This window comes from Lactuca virosa, chromosome 1 (assembly GCF_052849685.1).
Source record: "Lactuca virosa cultivar CGN04683 chromosome 1, Lactuca_virosa_CGN04683_v6, whole genome shotgun sequence".
In the NCBI taxonomy this organism is placed as follows: Eukaryota; Viridiplantae; Streptophyta; class Magnoliopsida; order Asterales; family Asteraceae; genus Lactuca; species Lactuca virosa.
Genome location: NC_136426.1, coordinates 1,583,134 through 1,602,839, shown reverse-complemented (window position 1 = coordinate 1,602,839; position 19,706 = coordinate 1,583,134). Strand labels below are relative to the sequence as shown.

At 38.5% G+C, this 19,706-nt stretch overlaps 1 protein-coding gene and 1 long non-coding RNA gene across 2 annotated transcripts; both read left to right on the top strand.

Annotated features, from left to right (window-relative positions):
* Positions 1-1,915: 1,915 nt before the first annotated feature.
* LOC145131620 (branched-chain-amino-acid aminotransferase 2, chloroplastic-like) lies at positions 1,916-6,100 on the top strand. Its single transcript, XM_079066287.1, has 10 exons — positions 1,916-2,088; positions 2,808-2,872; positions 2,961-3,132; positions 3,355-3,531; positions 3,771-3,902; positions 4,059-4,157; positions 4,279-4,395; positions 4,488-4,583; positions 5,435-5,547; positions 5,824-6,100. The coding sequence occupies exons 1-10, from the start codon at positions 2,035-2,037 to the stop codon at positions 5,936-5,938; spliced, it is 1,140 nt and encodes a 379-aa protein (XP_078922413.1). The 5' UTR covers positions 1,916-2,034; the 3' UTR covers positions 5,939-6,100.
* Positions 6,101-12,976: 6,876 nt separating this feature from the next.
* On the top strand, positions 12,977-17,478 carry LOC145131627 (uncharacterized). The gene is made up of 5 exons (XR_013717791.1): positions 12,977-14,548; positions 15,253-15,315; positions 15,938-16,645; positions 16,971-17,044; positions 17,154-17,478. It is a non-coding gene; the product is annotated as an uncharacterized LOC145131627 (long non-coding RNA).
* The last annotated feature ends 2,228 nt before the right edge of the window (positions 17,479-19,706 follow it).

Below are 19,706 nucleotides of genomic sequence, written 5' to 3'. Positions count from 1 at the left end.
ACCTGAATATCTAAAGTGATAGTTAATTGCAAGTAACATGTTTTTAACCATTATTAGTTTTTGTTGTATTTATGATAGGAATGACTGAAAGAATGTGTTGAAGACCTAAAAGGAATAACTTGAAGAATGAATAAACTTTGATCATACTCACATTTTAATAATGTTGTTATTTTTTAAGAATTTTATTCATTTTTGTTGATATTCTTTTAGAATATTTATAATTATATTAAATATATAAGACTTTTAGTCTGTAAGAATATGTATGAATTTGTATTTAAGTTCGGATGTATAAGAATATATTAGAATGTTGTTATTTTTCAACCTTGGATTTAAGAATTTTGTTATTCTTCAATAATATTCTAATAGAATAAAATTCTGAAAGAGCATCATTCTAACAAAAAAAAATATTCTGACAGAATAAAATCGGTTATGTTTACAAATTACGTTAGAATTAAAATTGAATTAATTTAAAAAATTATGATTTTTAAAATTAGAAGAATTAATTATCCCTAAAAATCCGAAAATTTCCTTTTATAATTGTAGTTAATTGTCCAAAATACCCTTTTGCTAAAATTTATGTGATTATATGGTACATGTTATCCCATTGTAATATCGTATACTCTCAAATCATGTTCATTGATTAATTTCAGCCGATGGTCCAGATCTGTGCATTCTAGCACACAATAATTAGTAAAAACAAAATAACCTAAGCATATATATATATATATATATATATATATATATATATATATATATATATATATATATATATATATATATATATATATATAGGGAAGGGTTATATGGAATACAAAAAAAAAACCCTAAAAATGCATAAAAAATACTTAGAGATCACAAATCATTTTTTGAATTTATATACCAAAAAATCGCAGGTTTTTTTTTAAATTCGCTGAAAAAAAAAATAAAAAAATCATTTTTTTTTGTTTTTTTTTCAAAAAAAAATTCAGCGGATTTAATTAAAAAGTAGCGATTTTTTGTATATATAAAGTATTTTTTTTATGTATTTTTTTGATTTTTAGGGTTTTTTGTTTTCCATAGAACCTATATATATATATATATATATATATATATATATATATATATATATATATATATATATATATATATATATATATCAAATGTGAATGGTATAAACACGTGTTGATTTTTCATGTACGTTTTGTCGTGTTTGTGACCTTAAATGATACAGCTTTTGAAGAGTTAGTCCCACATTGAAACCTCCACTCATCCAATCTATGAGAGAACAAAGACATTTAAGATTTCATATATGTGTTTCCTTCCAACTCATCTAAAAATTAAAACGTTAATAGGTCTTAGTTTTGATCTTTATTCTAACGGGTCTGTCAAAAAATTCACATGCATTTCGTTATTTATGGAAACCTCGACACACCTATATTTGTGTCCTATCATTATACACAAATTTTTACTAAAGGGCTTCTAGCCCAGCGGTACCGGGTGTTGCCCTCCCTTCTTGAGGTTGAGGGTTCAAGTCTCATTGGAGACATAGGTGGTATTAGGAGTAGTTAGGAATAGTGTAGATTTGCCGTTCTAAAAAAAAAAATTATACACAAATTTTAAAATTATATAAATTATATTGAAATTTTATTATATAAATAAACTAAAACCGATCTACTCCCGCAACCATGTTCTCTCTCCGAAAACAAAATATAATCATATATCAATTCCAACCGTCTGAAAAGGATATACAGTATCTTATTTCTATCAAGTTTTACTCTACTTTTTATGTATAAAAATGTTTATATGTTTTGTTATTGTCAATGGTATTTTCAATAATCTAACAATAAAAAGTAAAGGGAAATTGAAACTACATGACAACTTGGTCCAGAACATAGAGCTGCATCTGACCTTCACGTCCTATAAATCCCAACGTATTTCCAACCAAACCTTCTCCATCCCCCTCCTATTCTTCTATTCTCCTCTTCTCCTCTTCCTATATCTCCTCCTCTTCTTAATTTCTGTTCCGTTCACCATATTTATTTATTTCCGGCTACCATGATCAGAAACACCCCACGCCTTCGCGGTTTAATCCTGTCTTCCTTATCAAAGGTTTTGTCCTAATTGATTTTTGTTTCTTTTTTAATTAATTAAGCTCTTTGTTTCCCTATTTTAATGGCGGTCATTTTAATAGATTTTCGTTTAAACTTAGGACAATTAAGGTTTCTGTTCTTATCAAAACCAACGATCGTTTATAACAAAACAAACAAAACAAGCTGCTGTTTGATATATATGAATTCCGTGTATGAGATGAATTACCTCACCATCTTGCCGTTGCGCATCTCGGCAAAGCCAAAGCCACCTCTTTATATATGATTTTAGATATCCTCTATGTAATTATTATTCCAGTTACATTCATTATTTGTCGTTGGATTAATTTCAACAATTTTTGTTTTTCCAATAATTAAAAGTTTGGTGGTTAGCGAGATCCAAAATTCTCAACGGTGTATTTAGTTTGATTAAATAATAATTCAAAAAGAGTGTGGAAATGATTTAGATGGATAAAAGTAAATGAACAAGTCAGAAGAGAGCAACTGGGAATTAATATATAGTATATAGTATAGTATTATTAAATAGGGCTGCTGGTCAATGGGAGGTTGTAGGAAGAAATTGCACTTTTTCAAACTTGATAAAACGATGGCGTAACGTAGGTAGCAAAATTTCATTTAGCATCCATATGTTACAAAGATATAAATTTGTAGCCAAAACAAGAATATTGTGTTATTTGCATTAAAATATATCGTCTCCTTGGTGTGATTTTGATTTTGAAGGTTGGTGCAAGATGCTTAACGGCACAGGCTGCAACTGCGCTTCGAGAAAGTGAACCTATGTTCAGGTTAACCTTTATAAATATAATTACAACAGTATCATATTTTCTTTCATAATGTATTAATCAATACTTATCAGATATATTTATGTTTTAGATACGAGGAATATGCTGATATTGACTGGAATAACCTCGGATTTGGTCTCACGCAAACCGATTACATGTATACGGCTAAATGCAAAGAAAACGAAAGTTTTCAACAGGGCCAATTACGTGATTATGGCAACGTAGAGTTAAGCCCAGCTGCTGGAGTTCTAAACTATGGCCAGGTACAACACTTACATACTAATTAAACTTTTTTTTTTTTTTTTTTTATAAGAGAATTAAACTTTTTTATCACCTAAATTAGGACAAGGCTAAATGTCATCTAAACTGTATTGTATGTCTGATGCCTTGCAAATAGTCATATCCATATTGATAATTTTCTAATTAAGTATATATAACAAACAATGATGTTAACAAAGCAAGGGTTAATTATTTTATCTATACAGGGACTTTTTGAAGGTACAAAAGCTTATAGGGGAGAGAATGGTCGAGTTTTCTTATTTCGCCCAGATCAAAATGCTATTCGTATGCAAATGGGAGCCGAGAGAATGTGCATGCGCTCCCCATCTGTACAACAATTTGTAGATGCGGTGAAACAGACAGCTTTTGCTAACAAACGTTGGGTATATATCCTTTTCAATTTTTAATAGCTTGTCATTTTCATCATGTAACAACAAATAAAGATGAAAACCCATATATGATCATAATTCTTGATATTTTTCCCATCACATCCCCGTGGGACATATTCTTAATTTTCACCTTCATATGTTATAGAAACTAGACCCACAAAATAAAAATGATTGTTTTTTGTTTCTTCATTTCTTCATCCTTTTTAACTTATGTTGGCTTTGCTTTTGTGTAGATTCCTCCCCCAGGAAAAGGATCTCTTTACATTAGGCCTTTGCTCATTGGAACTGGGCCTATATTGGGCTTATCTCCTTCTCCCGAGTATACGTTCTTAGTATATGCTTCTCCTGTTGGCAATTATTTTAAGGTTTGATTCTTTATATATATATATATATATATATATATATATATATATATATATATATATATATATATATATATATATATATATATATATATATTTAATCGTGTTGATTAGTGAGTGTTATATCTTTATAATATGGTCTTTAATTATGAAATACAGGAGGGTACAGCACCATTGAACTTATATGTTAATGACGAGTTTCATCGTGCAACTCGTGGTGGAGCAGGAGGTGTCAAGAGTATTACAAATTATGCCCCGGTAAAAAGATGCATATATACAACATATATATTAATCGATTAAATATGATAATTAATTAATCCTCCATGATATAAATTATTAAAACATTAATGTGACTCATGCATGTATGTTGTGTATGAAGGTACTACAAGCGATATCAAAAGCAAAGGAACAAGGGTTTTCGGATGTAGTATACCTTGATTCAGTCCACAAAAAATATGTTGAGGAGGCCAGTTCATGTAATATGTTCCTTGTCAAGGTACTTAATTACTTTTCTTAATTCATATCAAAGTGTGTGTGAGATTAATAGGTACATGATTTTAATTCGTATTTTTGTATATATTTAATTAGGGAAATGTTATTTCAACTCCTGCAACCGTTGGTACTATTCTCGAAGGAATCACAAGAAAAAGCATCATTGATATTGCACGTGACTCTGGATACAAGGTAAACTATTGTGTTAATATTAGGGCGGTCAAATCGGACAGTCGTGTCGTGTTTTTTTTCTGACACGACACGACACGACAAGATTTTCTGTAACACGAACACGACACGACACGATGTCGTGTTTTTTTTCACTAACACGAAAACGAAACAATTAAAAAACGACAACACGACACGACACGAAAAAGATAATACTACAAAACTATTAGTTTCTTTAATTCATATTTAATCACACATAACACGATAAAAACCACAAACACGACAAACACATACTCAATCGTGTTAATTTCGTGTGGATTTGTAAACACGAACACGACACGACACGACATCGTGTTTTTTAAACATGACACGAACACAACACGAACACGAATTCGAATTTTGATTTCGGCCCGATTTCATTTCGTGTCGTGTATTTTTGTCGTGTCGTGTCATAAATTGACACCCCTAGTTAATATCATTTCTAACTCTACTCTACAGTCTACACTTCAAAAGTTTTGTTGTTCTCTTAATTTGAAATTAGTTTTGTGTGTTTTAATTAGAGTAATTTTATATGTTCTTAAATACATCATGATCGACCTAGTGAAATCTAAATACTCCATTATTATGATTTAATGCCTAAATGTGTTTATGGGAAATAATATGAGTATGTATATTGTATCTTACTCTTGATTTATTTTATTATTTTTTCAAACCACTAAAATAATTTCATCCAACTTTCTACCTTTGCAAAATACCTTTTTATATGGAAATATACATTTGTGTATTGGGTAAATGATATATATATTCTTTGGTTAATGTGTATTTACTTGATTTTTTGAAAATCGTCTAAAAATGTTTTCAATTGTTATATATAGGTCGAGGAACGTTTAGTCACAGTAGACGAATTGATGGAAGCCGATGAAGTTTTCACTACCGGAACAGCTGTTAGTATTGCTGCCGTTGGTAGTATTACATACAATGGTCAAAGGTAAAAAACACTAGTTACAACTCATCTCAAACTATTTTCCACTCGTTCTTTTATATATTAGTAACACTCCAATCTAATACAAGTTGCAAATTGGTATTTATTTATCAATTTTCACTTGACAAACGACAACCTTCTTTTTGTAGGGGTTTCTCTTCATCTCTTCTTATAATCATATCATTCTGTGTAACTGAACTTTGTTAATAGTTTTCTTGTGTATTATCAGTTCTTTAGTGTTAATCTATTGATATTTGATTTTACAAATGATTGTGATTGTAGAAAGGAGTACAAAACTGGCGATGGACTCGTGAGCAAAGACTTATATAAAACACTAGTAGGGATTCAACTTGGAAAGATCGAAGACAAACATAACTGGGTTGTTCAGCTTGATTAATTATCCATTATAATTTTTATTTGTGTAAACCGGAAAGAAATATTCAACAAGAAATATAAAAATCAAAGGGGAAGTAACTGATATACCCTTATACATATACCATTTTCTCTGCCTGTAAAAAAGAAAGTTTTCATTTTGTGATGTACTTTACATTAGCCCAAATTTTCATTAATCTTTTCCGACCATAATTGAAAAAATATTTGCAATCAATGATATCTAAGAATTTATAATTGAAACATCTTAAAGGGTAACAAATAATATTGTACATAAAAATGACATATATTCATAAATGAATATATATGTCATTTTCATGTTTATATACACAACATATTCATACATTAATATCTACCTTTCTTAATAAAAAAGTAGTTTTTTTATGTCACGTGTCGATTTAATAGCCATTTGCCACGTGTAATTTCCTTAACAATTTTGCCACGGCTATATCTTCTGCACCTTATATACAACCTGTAATTGTAAATAAGTCTGATCCCCAAAATCTCGGCAACTTTAATTGGCAAGTTTCTATCGGTTTGCATGAATTAAGGATAATAAGAGGGCTTATTTCAAATTTCGAATTTTGAATTCACATTCACCTCCAATCAAAATTGTGATCATCTTTTCCTCTCGAGGGTTCTAACAATGGTTTTTGTTATTTTGATGAACATTGTCTCACCGATGAATACTACATGTAATGGTTTCTTTCCCTTCTCAGGTTTGATGTTTGAATATTGATTCCCATATTTAGTTCTTAAAATTTTCTGATTTTCAAATCTCTTGGCGTTAGCGGTTAATTTGATCTCCATGTAACACCCCGACTCCCAGGTATAAGTTTTAAAACCTTATATACATGTTTATGGACCTACTCGACGAGTTGGTTGGCCCAACTCGCCGTGTAAAGGCAGGTTAGCCTGCGTGGATTATTGGACCTACTCGGCGAGTCGGAGGACCCTGACTTGACGAGTAGGAGCTGAAAAATGAAACCCTAATTTCCGGGGTTTTGCACCCTATTTAAAGGGTCATTAGCCTCCCTCAGCCTCCCCTTACCGTCCCCCTTGAGTCTAGAAAACCCTAATCTCGAATACCCTCCATTTGTGTGTGTGAAGAAGCTTGGAAAGTGGTTTTTGTGAAGAAGGCTTGAAGTCTAAGGAGCTTGGAGCAAAGAAAAGCTTGTGGATCTGACTCTACTTCTTCTTGGCATCATTTTGAAGGTAACAAGTCGTTACTTTGACTTCCCTCTAGCTAGATCTCTCCATGCTTAAGTTTAGGGCCATTTTAGCATATATGTGAACTATTTCGGGTATTGGTCATGATCTGAAGTTGTAACTTCAGATCTGGACTTCTCCAAGTCCCTATAGCCATAAAGTTATCAGATTTAACAAGCTTGGGCCTTTCTCTTTGGGTTAAACATTTCCCTTAGCTTGGTTTTGGCATTTAGGACCATGCATGCACGTAAAGTTTGCAACTTTACGTGGAAACCATGCCCTAGGAGGTTGGATCTGCATTTTGGAGCTTTGGGGTGGCTTAAAAACATCTGGATAAGAAATGAACTGAAGGGACTCGACGAGTCGCATAGCCGACTCGGCGAGTCGGATGAAGATTTCCTGTATTGGTCCTGTATGAACTCGGCGAGTCAGTAAGAAGACTCGACGAGTCAGTTAGGTTTTCCCGACATTTGGACACGCATGGACTCGACAAGTTGGTTGGAAACTCGGCGAGTCAATTAGGGTTTTGACGATTCCTGAGTTATGGAGGAACTCGACGAGTTGCTAGCTGCACTCGACGAGTCGGGTCAACATGAACTGTTGACTTTGACTGTTTACTTTGACTTTGACCAAGGGTTGACCAGTTTGACTTTTGAGGGTATTTTGGTAATTTGGGATTCTCATGGACTTGGTCCTATGGTGATTATAGGTGGTTGAGTTCGTGACAGTGTTTCGGGAGTTTGATCTTATCACTACAGTTCGACATCGTGAGGTGAGTTCTTCTCACTATATCAACAAGGTCTAAGGCACCAATGTCGGCCCTTTTTTGGATTTTGTATTCGGGTTATTTCATGATATGCTTATTGATTTACATCCTGGTAGTTAGGATGGTGATATGCTTAGTGACCTGGTTAGGTCGTTATCTTGGTATATAGGATGATGCTATGTCAGTGATCGGTTAGGTCTGTATCCTGGTTATAGGATGTTGATATGATTAGTGATCTGTTAGATCGGTTTGACTGTTATATATGCTAGTGTATGATATTTATGTGCACATGATTGTTTGATTGGGGGTTGGGTTGAGGAGGTCCTGCTTTGTGCTGAAGGCCAACATACCCAGGACGGTCCGGATAGACTGAAGGACCTGCGAGGCGGTCCAGTCAGGCCGAAGACCCGGCGAGCGGTCCGCATAGGTTGTAGGCCCTGCGAGGCAGTCCAGACGTGCCGAAGGCGCGAGAGCGGTCCAGATAGGCTGAAGGCCCTGCGAGGCGGTCCAGTCAGGCTGAAGGCTCATTATGAATGTGTTTGTTTATATGATATGGTTATATTTGTATGGCGTTGGTATTTTGGGGGAACTCACTAAGCTTCGGGCTTACAGTTGTTGATTTTGTTTCAGGTACTTCTGATGATCACGGGAAGGAAAAGACGTGATCGTACACCTCCTTATGTTTGATGATTTGATTCTGGGATACTCTGACACTAAACTATTTTGAAAACAAGTTTTGTAATAATTATTTGGTTTTGAAATATTTTAAAAGTTTAAATTTGGCATGATTTTTATGGATGTTACAAGTTGGTATCAGAGCATTGGTTTGAGTGAATTGGAGGAAACACTCGTGTGTATCCAATCTCAAACTGAGGACAAGAACTTTAAAATGATTTTCAAAAGGTTTTCAAATTAATAAAGGAGGATGCAAATGTATGATCAGCCGGAGCCAGTAAGTAGCCCCAAAATACCTTACGGATTATTTGATTTATGTGATATGTTAGAACAGCCTGCTAGTACTAGGCTAGGGATCTTTAGGAATTGCATGATAGAATTGCCTGATTATATGATGCCTGATGGCCTAGGGTTTTTCCTTATATGAAATTGACATCATTACTATAGTTGCTTAGTGTATGCATCACGGCTGTACATAATTAAGATCTTATAGCCTGAGAATGTTTGATTTGGCCTTATTTCCTGTTCTTGTTTGATGAAGGGCTTAGGGTAGGATTAGGTGTTCGAAAGTCTATAGGGTTCAGCGTTATGTATGGCTAGCATACACTAGTGCTGCAGGGTTGGTGGAAGTTTCATGGGAGGGTGAGTTATTTGGGGGTCAGTCCGCCAGTTATGAGATATCTAGCTTTCCTCTAGGAGTGAGGATTGAGTGCGCGCCTTGCTTATATATATAGTGTTAGGGCGTTGTGATGATACTTGAGACAAATATGGGTAGGTGTGGAAGGTAGTATGAGCCCGTACTACTGAAAGCACAAGACCCATACGCGTAGCAAGGAAGTCACAACCCCTAGGGTTTTATTGGGAGTTGGTTCCCAGATTATTCTTTGGAGTATTTGATATCTTCCTGGTATATTTTCAGCATGGTGGTTACTCGACGATTTGTGACTGGATCCGGTTCAGGATCAGGAGGCGGCGGACAGGAGGCACCAGCAGTGCCCGAGACTATCGGCCATATGGGGCCAGACGAGATGGACGCCAGGATCCGGGAGATCCTGCATGATGAGGTTGTTGCGATGTTCCAGGCTCAGTGGTCTACTAAGACCGCCATGGTGGAGTATTTCGATGAGCGTTATGCAGCCCTCACTGAGGCGGCTGCCGCAGCAGCTACAACAGTTGTAATGGCGGCAGGGGAAGGAGCCAGTCGAGCTTTTCAGTATCGGGACTTCGACAACACGAAGCCCCCTACTTTTGATGGGACTTAGGACCACATCAAAGCCATGAGGTGGCTATCTGACGTGGAAGGGTGTTTCTTCACGTGTTCATGTCCCACTGACCAGAAGGTCAGATGTACCATGAACCTAGTGAGGTCTGGGGCAAAGGACTGGTGGAGGTTGATGATTGGGTCTTACACTGATGATCATAGAGTTGCGGTTACTTGGGAGCAGTTTAGGGATATGTTCCGCGCTCGCTACATTTCACGGGTCGAGTGGGAGCGGCTAGCTCAGGAGTTTCTGGATTTGAGACAGGATGGTGAGACGGTGACGGAAATCACCCGTATGTTCACGGAGAGGACGATGTTCTGCCTGGAGTTTGCTTCTGAGCAGGCTCAGATGACACTTTATCTGAGCATGCTCAAGACTGACATTCAACATTTTGTGGCGACCCAACGTTGTGATACGCTTCTAGATTTACAGGAGGCGGCTAGGCGGCATGAGTTAGAGATTGAGTTGTAGTTGAGGGAGCAGCGGCAGGCCCCGTCACAGTCACAGTCGGCGCCGAAGCGGTCTAAGACCGCTGATTCTAGGTAGGGAGGAAAGCAGGGCTGCACTTGTGGCAAGTGCAGGAAGGGTCACTCTGGGGTTTGCAGATCGGGTAGCGCGTGCCGCAAATGCGGAAAAGAGGGGCACTTTGCGAGGTATTGTCGCCAGCTAACCCCGGTTCATGATATGAGGATTTGCTACCACTTCCATCAGGTTGGTCACGTGAAGACCAACCGTCCACAGTTCGCTGCCAGGCCGGCGCAGGCTCCAGCGCCGGCTACACTGAGGATTACTGACGGGAGTCTGGGTAGAGCAGCGCCCCCGAGGGCTCAGGGATGCGCCTTCTAGCTTACAGCAGAGGAGGCCAGAGCAGCACCAGATGTGGTTGCTGGTATGTTTTTATCCCTTATCTTACTAATTATATCTGCTTTATGCTTATATGTTTGTACCTGTGATTAGGTACATTTTTAGTGAACTCCTTACCTGCTTTGGTATTATTTGACTCGGGGGCGAGTCGTTTGTTTTTCTCTCAGACATTTAGTAGGGAGTTCGGTTTGCCAGTAGGAGAGCTAGAGTGTCCGTTGCGAGTCTCTATCGCCAACGAACACGAGAATTTCGCTTCTTCGGTCTATCGGGGTTGCGTATTGGAGATCTTCGGGGTATCTTTCCCGATAGACGTGATCCTGATTCCCATGGGGGATGTATGTGTGATTGTGGGTATGGATTGGCTTAGTCGCTTCGGTGCCATGATCGACTACGAGGGTCAGTGGGTGGTAGTTCGAACCCTAAGTGGGGGAGAACTGGTTGTCTACGGCGAGGGCACCAGATTGGGACCAAGGTTTTGTTCGGCTGCCAGGGATCGGCAGTACATTCAGCACGGGTGTGCGGGTTATCTAGCGTACATGGTGGATACGTGGGTCAGGGATCGGATTTCAGTTTCAAAGGTTCCAGTAGTCAGGGAGTTTGCTGACGTGTTCCCGGAGGAGTTGCCCGGAGTGCCTCCGGAGAGGCAGGTCCAATTTAGGACCGACCTAGTGCCAGGTGCGGCCCTTATCGCCAAGGCGTCATACCGATTGGCACCACCAGAGATGCAGGAGCTGTCATCACAGCTGCAGGAACTGCTGGGCAAGCAGTTCATTCGTCCTAGCGGTTCTCCGTAGGGAGCGCCGATCTCTTCGTCAGGAAGAAGGATGGTTCACACTGGATGTGCATTGACTACCGGGAGTTGAACAAATTGAAGGTGAAGAACCGTTATCCACTCCTGATGATAGATGACCTTTTTGATGAGTTGCAGGGAGCATCTTGGATCTCCAAGATAGACCTGAGATCCGGGTACCATCAGGTCAGGGTTAGGGACGAGGACGTGGAGAAGACCGCGTTCCGGACTCGTTATGGACATTACGAGTTCGTGGTGATGTCGTTTGGGCTCACCAACGCGTTGGCAGTATTCATGGACCTGATGAATCAGGTCTGCAGACCGATGCTCAATCGCTCGGTCATCGTGTTTATAGATGATATCTTGGTGTACTCCAAGACCAGAGAGCAGAACGAGGAGCATCTTCTGGAGCTATTGGGAGTCTTGAGGCGAGAATGGCTTTATGCCAAGTTCTCGAAGTGCGAGTTTTGGTTAATAGAGGTCCAGTTCCTTGGACATCTCGTTAACCAGGAGGGGATTTTGGTCGATCCGGCCAAAATCGAGGCGGTTATGCAGTGGGAGGTTCCAAAATCTCCCTCGGATATCAGGAGCTTCTTAGGATTGGCAGGGTACTACCGGAGATTCATTTAGGATTTCTCCAAGATTGTAGTACCCCTCACTCGTCTAACGAGGAAGGGGGTGGATATCCGGTGGGGCCCCGAGCAGCAGAGGGCGTTTGAGACCCTCAGACAACGACTGTGTGAGGCTCCAGTCTTGATTCTCCCAGAAGGAGTTGAGGATTTTGTGGTATTCTGTGATGCCTCCATCACAGGACCAGGAGCGGTCCTCATGCAGAGAGGACGGGTGATAGCCTACGTATCGCAGCAGTTGAAGCCGCATTAGACGAGATACCCTACTCATGATCTAGAGTTGGGAGCGGTGGTATTCTCAAGATTTGGAGACATTACCTCTATGGGGTTCGTTGTACCATATACACGAACAACAAGAGTCTGAGGCACATTATGGATCAGCCGAACCTGAACATGAGACAACGCAGGTGGCTGGATGCAGTCAATGACTACAACAGTGAGATCCTTTACCATCCTGGTAAAGAGAACGTGGTTGCGGACGCTTTGAGCCGCAAGTCAACTAGATCTTCTACTCCAGTGACATGTATGAGGATATCAGTGGATTCTCCACTTATGAGTTTGATCAAGGAAACTCAGGCTGAGGGTATGCGATAGGAAATTGGAAGCTTGAGAGGATTAGGGGTGAGAACACTCGGTTTGTGCAGGATAGCCGGGGATTATTGACCCGTTACGTTCGGGTCTGGGTTCCGATGTCTGGTGGGATCAAACAGACTATACTGGAGGAGGCTCATAAGTCTCGCTTCTCTATTCACCCGGGGGCCACCAAGATGTACATGGATTTGCGATTGAGTTACTGATGGTCGTGCATGAAGCGAGAGATCGCTTGGTACGTTGAGAGGTGCTTGACCTGCAGGATAGTCAAGGCCGAACAGCAGAGGCCGGATGGCAAGCTTCAGCCTCTAGAGATTCCCATGTGGAAATGGGAGTAGATCACGATGGACTTCATCACCAAATTGCCGAGAAAGGCAAAGGGGTTCGACGCTATATGGGTCATCGTGGATCGATTGACCAAGAGTGCTCATTTTCTGCCCATTCGGGAGATCGCATCGGCCGAGAAGCTGGCTGGTGTGTATATACGCGAGATTGTCGCTCGCCACGGGGTTCCAGTCTCTATCGTTTCAGACTGTGACGTTCGGTTTACCTCCCGTTTCTAGCAGAAGTTCCACGAGGAGCTGGGTACACGGATGCACTTCAGTACAGCCTATCATCCGCAGAAAGACAGCCAGAGTGAGCGGACTATACAGACTCTCGAGGATATGCTGAGAGCCTGCATTATTGACTTCGGTGGGAGCTGGGACTCCTAACTACCCCTTGCATAGTTCTCCTATAACAACAACTTTCATTCTAGTATTGGTGCTCCACCTTATGAGTTGTTGTATGGACGGAGATGCCGCACCCCAATCTGTTGGGGCGAGGTTGGTCATAGGGTGATGGGTCGGACCGAGGTAGTCCTGTAGACTACCGAGATGATTCAACAGATCAGACAGTGGTTGTAGACCGCACAGAGTCGAAAGAAGAGTTACGCCGACCGGCGTCGATCTGAGTTGGAGTTTCAGGTCGGTGACATGGTACTCCTGAAGGTCTCACCCTGGAAGGGTGTGATTCGCTTCAGGAAGAGGGGGTAGTTGGGTCCCCGATACATCGGGCCATTCAGGATCATTGTCAGGGTTGGTAAGGTGGCGTATAGACTAAATCTCCTGGAGGAGCTTAGTCAGATTCATAGCACTTTTCATGTTTCACAGTTGCGGAAGTGCATATTGGATGAGGAGGCAGTGGTGTCATTAGATGACATTCAGGTCGATGAGCGCCTGAATTACGTGGAGAGACCAGTGGCTATTGTGGAGAGGAAAGTGAAGGTTCTACGGAACAAGGAAGTACCTATGGTAAAGGTACAGTGGGAGCACAGGAGGGGATCCGAGTGGACGTGGGAGCCGGAGGCATAGATGCGGGAGCACTACCCATAATTGTTCGCCACAGCAGACTTCGAGGACGAAGTCTACTTCAAGTGGGGGAGAATTGTAACACCCCGACTCCCATGTATAAGTTTTAAGACCTTATATACATGTTTATAGACCTACTAGACGAGTTGGTTACCCCAACTCGCCATGTAGAGGCGGGTTAGCCCGCGTGGATTATTGGACCTACTCGGCAAGTCGGAGGACCCTGACTCGACGAGTAGGAGATGGAAAATGAAACCCTAATTTTGAGGGTTTTACACCTTATTTAAAGGGTCATTAGCCTCCCTCGGCCTCCCTTACTGTCCCCCTTGAGTCCAGAAAACCCTAATCTCGAATACCCTCCATTTTTGTGTGTGAAGAATCTTGGAAAGTGGTTTTTGTGAAGAAGGCTTGAAGTATAAGGAGCTTGGAGCAAAGAAAAGCTTGTAGATCTGACTCTACTTCTTCTTGGCATCATTTTGAAGGTAACAAGTCGTTACCTTGACTTCCCTCTAGCTAGATCTCTCCATTCTTAAGTTTAGGGCCATCTTAGCATATATGTGAACCCTTTCGGGTATTGGTCATGATCTGAAGTTGTAACTTCAGATCTGGACTTCTCCAAGTCCATATAGCCATAAAGTTATCAGATTTAGCAAGCTTGGGCCTTTCTCTTTGGGTTAAACCTTTCCCTTAGCTTGGTTTTGGCATTTAGGACCATGCATGCACGTAAACTTTGCAACTTTACGTGGAAACCATGCCCTAGGAGGTTAGATATGCATTTTGGAGCTTTGGGGTGGCTTAAAAATGTCTGGATAAGAAATGGACTGAAGGGACTCGACGATTCGCATAGCCGACTCGGCGAATCATATGAAGATTGTCTGTATTGGTCCTGCATGAACTCGGCGAGTCAGTAAGAAGACTCGACGAGTCATTTAGGGTTTTCCCGACATTTGGACACACATGGACTCGACAAGTTGGTTGGAAACTCGGCGAGTCAATTAGGGTTTTAACGATTCCTGAGTTCTTGAGGAACTCGGCGAGTTGCTAGCTGCACTCGACGAGTCGGGTCAACATGGACTGTTAACTTTGACCGTTTACTTTGACTTTGACCAAGGGTTGACCAGTTTGACTTTTGAGGGTATTTTGGTAATTTGGGATTCTGATGGACTTGGTCTTATGGTGATTATAGGTGGTTGAGTTCGTGACAGTGTTTCGGGAGTTTGATCTTATCACTACAGTTCGACATCGTGAGGTGAGTTCTTCTCACTATATCAACAGGGTCTAAGGCACCAATGCCGGCCCTTTTTCGGATTTGTATCCGGGTTATTGCATGATATGCTTAATGATTTACATCCTGGTAGTTAGGATGATGATATGCTTAGTGACCTGGTTAGGTCGGTATCCTGGTATATAGGATGATGCTATGTTAGTGACCGGTTAGGTTTGTATCCTGGTTATAGGATGTTGCTATGATTAGTGATATGTTAGATCGGTTTGACTGTTATATATGCTAGCGTATGATATTTATGTGCACATGATTGTTTGATTGGGGTTTGGGTTGAGGCGATCCTGCTTTGTGCTGAAGGCCAACATACCCAGGGTGGTCCGGATAAACTAAAGGTCATGCGAGGCGGTCCAGTCAAGCCGAAGGCCCGGCGAGCGGTCCGGATAGGCTATAGGCCCTGCGAGGTAGTCCAGATATGCCGAAGGCTCGGGAGCAGTCCAGATAGTCTGAAGGCCCTGCGAGGCGGTCCAGTCAATCTGAAGGCTCATTATGCATGTGTTTTTTATATGATATGGTTATATCTGTATGGCGTTAGTATTTTGGGGGAATTCACTAAGCTTCGGGCTTACAGTTGTTGATTTTGTTTCAGGTACTTCTGATGATCGTGGGAAGGCGAATACGTGATCGTACACCTCCTTATGTTTCATGATTTGATTCTGGGATACTCTGACACTAAACTATTTTGAGAACAAGTTTTGTAATAATTATTTGGTTTTGAAGTATTTTAAAAGTTGAAATTTGGCATGATTTTTATGGATGTTACACTCCATTTCGAAAGACAAACAACGAGGACAAAAGGGTATGTTTCAAACCCTAAAACAATTTGAAGGTATGTTCAATAATATCTTGATCCATCTTTCTTGCTCTTTTTTTCTAATTCCTTATCTGCATATGTTGTTTAGGAGTCTCTACTTCCGCCTACCAAGTATTCTCATTTCTATTCCAGGGTTATGTGTTTTAGCATTCTGAGTGATCGTTTTTTATTCTCCTCGCTATTTAGGTTACATGTATGCCAAGTGTTTGTGAAAATGCTTAAATGAAATACATCTATTTAAGATTATATGCTATTTACATGTGTATGTAACATATCACATATGCATGTGCAAGAACCATGACTAGACCATTGAATCTACCTTCTTGAATTAAGAACGTGAAGAAAGAAAGCAAAGGTTGGAAAAAGAACGTCCAGATGACATACCAACACACAAACCAGCACCTACTTCTAACACGTCTATGGATAATCATCTTTTTCATTGCAAGAACCAGAGAACATGTGATAAAAATAGGCTTTGTCCAGGTTAGTATCCACCAAGTAAACATTGCTTTAATACTTCGATATGATGCTTCACTGTAGTGTTCCTTTTCTATTATATTTTTTTATCATGTTTGTTATCCACTATTAACTTATAAGATACAGAGACGAAGTTGCGGAAACTATTGTGTCATTTATATTTTTTAAATGGTATTAGCTAATATTTCACATAATGAACTCTTTTAGTGTAAATTACAAAAATAGAACTCTAATGTTGCATGACATAAAAAGCATGATAAAGTGATTCCCTCTCATCTATTTAACCATATGGGTTTTTTTTACCTCTGATAACATGATGATAACATGACAGGGGAACGAAAATACAACTCTGAAAAAGTAGTAGCATGAAAGGGAAACGAGGATACAGGGCTAAAAAGAAAAAAGGTAAGCATGCTACTCTATTACCTTTTTATAACAACAAGACTTTAGATCACATTACTTTACTCAAATTTTAAATTGCTTAATATTATGTAAAATACATTGATTATTGTAGGTTGAACTGATGATTTCTTTTGGGCTATAAATTAACCTTGATTGACTGATGGTTTAGGGGTTGTTCAAGATAGGGCCCAAGGCTTGCTTTTCAATTTTGTGGAGTGCCTCAAGACATATTGTTGTTCTTTAATTTTGGAATGCATCTTTTTTTTTTTTTTTAAATTTGATTGCTTGATGAAAGTAGATGATAAATGGTAATATGGTATCACAATTCCAGATGATATGGTCTATTAATTTGCAAGTGTAATATATATTGTTATGAGATTCCTCAATTGATGGGCAATTGTGTAACTTCACATGATCGTTACCCCTAATGATATTTCACAATTGATCGATTTTTTTTAATAAACTAAATGAATCAATTTGATACTTACCACCATTACACAACACTTAAACTCAAGTGGGTACTTACACGTGCTTGTTGTTTCTTAATCACTTGCTATTAAATCCGTTACAACACCTGTAATGAAAACTTAACATAAAAAGATTCAATTTATTCCTTTTCTTTTGATCCAATAGCCTGTACCCATTGTTTATGATCCTTTTGACTCCAAGATTTACTATATATCATGTTTCCTATATCCATGTCATAATCTCCCGTAGCCACCACCATCTCTGCCAAAAGCAAGGGCCATGGAATTCTAACTAGAAAGTTAGTAGTCGAGTCTCTTTGAAGTTTTAGAAGATAGGTATTTGTAAAAAAAATTGGGTATTGATTGAGATGAGGGGTATTTTTGTCTTTCTGTCAAGATGAGAAACAAGGGTGTATGGGTTGGTAATTGGATGTTTGGTTATTTATATTAATAACTATCAGATATGTTTGAATATTTTTATGGGGAGCATTATTGGTATAAAATTTGTGAAAAGGTTGGTGTTTTTTTTTTGTGGTTTGAATGGTGATATTAAGGTGTGGAGAGGCAGGTTTGTTAAAGGGCAATTTGGTAATCTTTATTAGGATATTACCAAAAGAAAATTGATCCAGGTTTGTAGGGGGTTTTCGATGGAATAGGCTTCATGCAAGAAAACATGAGTTAGTTTAATTGAGGAACAACATGGTCTTTTAGTTTTAATAGTTAATAAATGCGTGAGATGTTATGATGGATATGTTTCGTTTAGCTTCATTATAAGCCTTAAAGCGAATTGTTTTTTATGGAATTTGGAAAAGAATTCTTCTTGGTAAAGGAATTAACGAAATATCATATGATTTTCCAAATTGGAGTAGTACTTTTGCATCTTAGAATTAATCGAGTATTGGAATTGTAGAAAAAGAGACCGAAAAGTTAGAAATGGTATTTTGTAGAATTTCATGGATGGTACCGATCATAGGACTTGTACCAAATGTATGTGGATTTTGTTTTGGAATTTTTTGTGGGTAGATCCAATAAATAAAATGATCAAAAGATTTATAAATTTTAATTGTAACTTATCTTTAAAAATTGTATTTTATAGTATAATATATAAATATGTATCTGTCTAACAGGAAAAGTCATTAGAGTAGCAAATATCCACAATCAATATGCACAACATCAATATAGTCAATAGGCGCACATGTGTGATGGTCAAATATAAAAAACAAACAAAATCAATTGATTTTGTGCAACTACTACTTTAATGAGGAATTTACATTTTATAAAACCAGACAAGCGTGACGTGCGTTTATTAGAGGGAATTGATAGAGAATGCAAAGTATAATTAGTCATTTTACTATGAAATGATAGTTTGTTAAAGTTTTACGCATTATTAGACATTAAAATAATACTTTATTAAAGGTTTGGTTTGTGAATTTGATTTTTCATTTACTTCATTTTTTGAACAATGATTGGGTTATTATTATTGTTATTATTATTATTATTATTATTATTATTGATGAATGATCGCATTTGAAAAGTGTAGTTATGGTAAATTGATAATGACCAATTTTTTTCAGTAACGTTTTCGATCTAAGCCGTTTTTCTTTCTTAACCATGGTATCCATGGGTTTACTGGTTTTATGGTATTGAAAATTTTCGAATACTTAATTATTTATTTAATTTTAATGTCATTCTTAGTACACTTTTTATTATATAAAGTACAAAAATATAAGTTTTTAGCAGAAAACTAACATTTATGCGATTTTGATCAATTTGGTCATTTTCACCATTTTTATGTCTTTTTTATCATTTCGAAGATTGTGAATGTTTTATATTGTTGGGTCTGGTGTTGCGTCTTTGGGCTCGGTTGTAAGTCCATTTAGTTAACCCGGTTTGGGCCTGTCCAACCGTGGATAATCATTAAGGTTAGCATATAAATATTGCATGCATGTATAGCTTTTAGAAGGATCGTTCTCATTAATTACTTGCATTGTAACCCTAGCACACCTCTACAGTCGAAGTTCTTCATCGAGCTCTTCTGAGGTGTGAGTTATAAATCATTCGACACCATTGATCCATTCTTGTGTTCTTTACTTGATTAAACATTATTTTTCTGTTTGGAATCTATCGATCTACAACTCAAATATTCCAACAATTGGTATCAGAGCAGGAGACTGTGTAATACATACGCATCTCTTCTG